The sequence below is a fragment of the Wyeomyia smithii genome, chromosome 3 (assembly GCF_029784165.1).
Source record: "Wyeomyia smithii strain HCP4-BCI-WySm-NY-G18 chromosome 3, ASM2978416v1, whole genome shotgun sequence".
Classification (NCBI taxonomy): Eukaryota; Metazoa; Arthropoda; class Insecta; order Diptera; family Culicidae; genus Wyeomyia; species Wyeomyia smithii.
The window spans coordinates 118060173-118065567 of record NC_073696.1 but is presented as its reverse complement, the minus strand read 5'-3'; the positions used below and the strand labels follow the sequence as shown (position 1 = coordinate 118065567).

Sequence of the window (5395 nt, the reverse complement as noted above, 5' to 3'; positions counted from 1 at the left end):
TTGGTCACCCTAATTTTTGATATTTTTTCAATGAGCGCTTTATCATATGTAACAACTTTGTAGAAAAAAGTTTTTCTCTAAAATGTTTCTATAGAGCTCTAGACCCAAATTTCCCCCTTAATTCGGTTTCTGGACCATTGTGCAATGGAACAAGCTACGACAACACCTACATCATTTGAAGCAGTGTTCGATTCCACGTCAAGTAACCCTTAGAGAAGCCGTACGATACAAACTCCATGGTTTTGCAGATGCTTCAACGGTGGCATATGGAGCATGTCTGTACGTCAGGAATATTTTACCCGACAACACAGCGACATGCCGATTGCTAACAAGCAAGTCAAAAGTTGCTCTCTGGACGACTTATCAATTCCACGCAAAGAGTTGTGTGCTGCTCAACTATTAGCCCGTTTGCTCGACAAAGTGATATCAACCATTAACGTCAACTTCAAGCTAGTAACTTTGTGGTCCGACAGCCAAATTGTTTTGGCATGGTTAAAAAAACATCCAAGCCAATTAGAGGTCTTCGTACGCAATCGTGTAACGCAGATAAGTAAATTAACACAAAACTACGAGTGTAGACATGTTCCATCCCAGCTAAACCCAGCAGATATTATCTCGAGAGGTCAACTGCCATTCACTCTTACAGAGAATAGAGTATGGTGGAATGGTCCCGACTTTCTCAACGAATCGATCATCACCATGGAACCATGCGAAGAAGTTTCCGATTCTGAATTACCCGAATTAAAACCTGCGATCATATCAACGATTGTAATCATCGAGCTACAGTTACCAGTTTTCGAGAGGTACAGTTCCTTCCGCAAGCTACAAAGAGTCATTGCATGGATTCTTCGCTACGTGAACAATTCGAGGAAGCAGAAAACCAATCGTATACTCGAAAAACGACTAAACACCGACGAACTGCGTCAATCAATGCTAGTAATAGTGCGAGTAATTCAACACATCGAATTAGGAGATGAAATTCAGCGTCTACAGTCGAACCGACCATGTAAACGAATTGGATCACTTAACCCCATCTACGCCAACGACGTCTTACGAGTGGGTGGACGTCTTAACAACGCGCATATTCCTGACGAATCTAAACATCAGCTTATTTTGCCGCATACCAACTCTGTTACTAAGCTGCTTATCCGGACAATGCATATTGAGCAGCTCCATGTTGGTCCCACAGGATTGCTAGCAGCAATTCGTCAACGTTTCTGGCTGACTAATGCACGGGCGACAGTACGAAATGTAACCAGATTGTGTGTAAAGTGTTTCAAAGTGAATCCGACCAACGAAATACAACTAATGGGTCAGTTATCAAAGCAACGAGTTACTCCTTCGCAAATATTCAGCATCGTGGGAGTAGACTACGCTGGACCTATCATAGTAAAGCAAGGAACCTATCGACCCAAAAACAATCAAGGCATACATTGCAGTGTTTGTGTGTCTTTCAACTAAGGCTATCCATTTGGAGTTAGTCTCCGACTTGACAACAGAGGCCTTCATCGCGACACTACAAAGATTGGTCAGTCGAAGAGGAATTCCAACTGAAATCCATTAAGACAACGCAACAAATTTTCATGGGGCTAAACATGAACTACATCACCTTTATGAATTGTTTCGCCAAGAAACCGAAATCGATCGCATCGTCCAGTTTTGTCAAACGAAGGAAATAAAGTGGAACTTTATTCCGCCAGACGCTCCAGAGTTTGGAGGACTCTGGGAAGCAGCCGTGAAATCGACGAAGACGCACCTGAAACGAGTTATTGGAAACGCAGTGCTAACATTCGAGGAAATGACTACAACCTTATGCGAAATCGAAGCAATTTTGAATTCTCGTCCATTGTTTGCTGTATCAAATCATCCTGCTGATCCTGAGGTAATCACTCCGGCACATTTCCTGATTGGACGTCCTATGAATGCGATTCCAGAACCGTCGTATAACGAGGTCAAAATCAACCGCCTCTCCCGCTGGCAACATTGTCAGCTTATGCGTGAACATTTCTGGCGAGCGTGGTCTAAAGACTACCTTATGAGTTTGCAACCTCGAAAGAAAAATTGGATGACGATTGACAACGTTAGACCAGGTATGGTGGTTCTACTACACGACAAGACTCGGACCCCATTAATTTGGAAACTAGGCCGTGTGACTGCTGTACATCCCGGTCCAGATGGTTTAGTTCGAGCTGTGGACATCCTAAGCGAAGGAAGCGTCTACAGACGTCCCATCACGAAGTTATCAATTCTACCCATAGAAGATAATCAACGCTTACGCAAAAAATCAGCATAATATTTGTACTTAACGTTGCAACCCGGCCGGAGTATGTTGCGTAACCCGCAAGAATTACTGTATCAGCCTCAAATGGGTTACGTCATGATCAACATCGCATCAGAAATTTCGCGAACATTCGATCACGAGAACATTCGAGCGTCACCACGAAAACAAAACACTGTAGTAAACAAATGAGTGAAAAAGGGAGAAGCGAAAACAATGGAAACGATTTGATGTAAACAACATCCTTTTGTTTGAAGTTCTAGAAGATTCGCAAAAAGAACCATCCGTGCTATAAAAGGGACCCGATCGACGCCAAAGAGTTCAGTATTTCTCTAAAGTGTTTACAAGCGACAAGAACTACAAAAGCATAAGTAAAGTGTTATTAGAAGCTAGTGATAGTTGAGTAGTTGTGATTAAAGTGCAATAAAGTTAACAGTGTTAAAATTAGTTCCTGTTTAACTTTCCGAATCCGAAATAAGTACGACCAACCGAGTTCCTCCACCGTACAACCGCTACGATTCCCGACACCCAAAGGTCTTCCGATACAGTCCACCGAAATTGAATTCCGATCCGAACAGGGGTAACTTTGATCAGTTTCAATTTTGAATAGTTTTGAAACTTTTTTGAACTAAAAATGTTAGATAATGCTTTGATAACATGTTTAGAGACGCTTCCCGTTCTCCTTGACTGCTTTTACTGCGGAGGATAGTCCTGTCCTTGCATTTAGCCGCGGTATGTACTGCGAGGCATTTTTATACCATATGTAATTTTACCTTTCGATGATGAAAAACGTAAACGTTGGTCGCGAAAGTTGCTAGAACTATTTTGTAAGTCAACAATCATTGTCGAATTTTTGTGTTCAGAAGACGTATGTTGATCTTATATGCAAGGTCTTTTCAACAACGGAAGTATCAATAGGCCAGCTCTAGCCTCTACGTTCTATGCTTTCTGGCGTAGGCCAGGATGATGTCTATGTTTTATGATCTAGCATAAAACTAGACTTTCTTAACAAATATAAACTAATTAACATTGAATGTAATAGATTTGACTAAATTTTTTTCTAATTGATTGAGAAAATTCCGGAGTGATTTGCGATAAGGGCGCAACTGGCAAAAGATAAACATTGGGGAATATCAGTTTGAAAATTTGCAAGTACATTTTCAAATCGTAATTTCAAAGGAAGTGACTAACATTAACATCAATACCAAAAATCGACGTAAAATATACCTGGCTTATAGTTTCCTAACAATACTACATTAAATTTGTGCATTTATGGCTGAAATCTGCACTTTTCTTCTAACCTTTTTCTATTAGGCCTTAAAGCATTCTGACAACGAGATTCGCCCACCTCTATTTCGCCTTAAAGCATTCTGACAACGAGATACGCCCATCTTTCTTTCGCCTTGTTTTTATTTTTTCTCCAGTTGCGCCTCTTTAAATGCGCCTTTATTTTGGAAACAAAAGTTGATCCGCCCTTTACTGTCGCCTGTTTACGAAATATTTCGCAAATAAGCCCGTTGCTTCAAAACAATGTAAAGGGCCTAGTTCCAAAGTATCTTTTGTTTTGGGTAAACTGCTTTATCGCCCTTCACTAAAAGCTTGATTTAAATAATTTTATCGATAAATACAAAAGAAAGGATTCTTGCCATGAATTTCGTAAGTCTTTTCGAAACCAATAGTGTAAAAAAACCATTTGTTTACATTTTGTTAGTTGAGTCCTAATCGCGAATTACTCCGGATTTAATAACGAATTCGGAAATCATGTCAATGAATACGAAATGTTCAATATTCGACTAGTATAAAGTGCTTTTTCTGGCACTTACTGAGAGTAAGAAATATAACGATCGAGTTAATTTTAAAGTTTGGTCATCAAAACAATAAAAAATTTCAAAGAATACAATATTGTTCAGACCTCGAATGACACAAGACTAAGATGTTATACTCAATTTTAGCAAAAGTAATCACGGAGCAGTTTTATTTCAACTCTTCATAAGAAGGGTAAAACTGATCAATGTTACCCCACTGATCAATGATACCCCGTTTTACGGTACCACTCTTTCACTAATGTTTTTGGATAACTTCCTGTTCGCAGAAAATCGGAGCGAAGAGAAACAACACCAACCGAGTATTTTCTGCACAAAAACAAATCAATGTAAAATGATTTTTTCATTTAAAATGATAAACATGTTTTATACATTGTCAGCCCATCATGGTCTGTACTTACAAATCGAAAGGTCTAAAAAGCTACAGAAACCGGATCCACTCCGCCTGAGACAAGCTGCTAAGGAAGTGACGGACAAAAACTATCGCTTCGTCAAGCGGCCAAAAAATGAGACAAATCGCGCGAAATGACCGATGGTCGAATATCGACCATTTTTGATTTGAATGAAACTTTGCACACGTATTTGGCTTAGCAAACTGAGCATTTTTCACAGGTGGAGAGATTTTTTACACCCATGTGTTACATTCTAAAAGGGCGTATGCCTTTTGGCACAGGTTTTATTCGAAGCATTGTAGCCCAGAAACCGTTGGTTGTATAGAAAAACTGTCGGAGAATGAGTTGTAGGGAATTAAAAATGCACCATAAAAAAATATACACTGCACAAAAAAAAATTTTTTTGACCAAAAAAATTAAAAATAAACATTTAATTTCAATTTAAAAAAAAATGAATTTTTTTTATTTATTTTTTAAGAAACTTGACGTTAATACGCAACTTTTAAACAAAAAGTCCAGGATGGAGAAATGAAAAATAATTTTTTTTTGGTAGATTAATTTTTTTATGAAAATTCTAATTTAAACATTTTTCAAAATATTTGTATTCTGATGATTTTAAAAGATGCAGAAAGTCATTTTGAATCAAAAAGCTCTCGGTAGTAAACATTTTAAAGGCATCGGTTTTCGAGTTATTTTAAATTCAAGCTCGAAAAATTATTAATATTTCGGAAAATACACGTTTTTCTTAATTTGTCCACGGTTCTCCAGCAAAAACCATACGTTCATTGGAATGCTTGATCAAAAATATACAATTCATTCTTTGACAACAAAACGATTGGATAAATTACTCAAGCGCTAAACCTTAGCCTACCTACACGTTCCCCCTTGCCGAATGTTTTATA

The 5395-nt window shown here is 38.4% G+C and overlaps 1 protein-coding gene across 1 annotated transcript; it reads left to right on the top strand.

The window, feature by feature from the left end:
- Positions 1-315: 315 nt before the first annotated feature.
- LOC129728511 (uncharacterized) lies at positions 316-2293 on the top strand. The gene is made up of 2 exons (XM_055686957.1): positions 316-1426; positions 1632-2293. Exons 1-2 carry the CDS (start codon positions 316-318, stop codon positions 2291-2293), a joined length of 1773 nt encoding a protein of 590 aa, XP_055542932.1.
- Positions 2294-5395: the final 3102 nt, after the last annotated feature.

Coding starts and splice junctions, on each gene's coding strand:
- LOC129728511 (XM_055686957.1), top strand. CDS start 316: ATGCCGATTGCTAACAAGCAAGTCAAAAGTTGCTCTCTGGACGACTTA. Junction 1,427..1,631: donor TCGACCCAAAAACAATCAAG/GCATACATTGCA, acceptor TGTTTCGCCAAG/AAACCGAAATCGATCGCATC.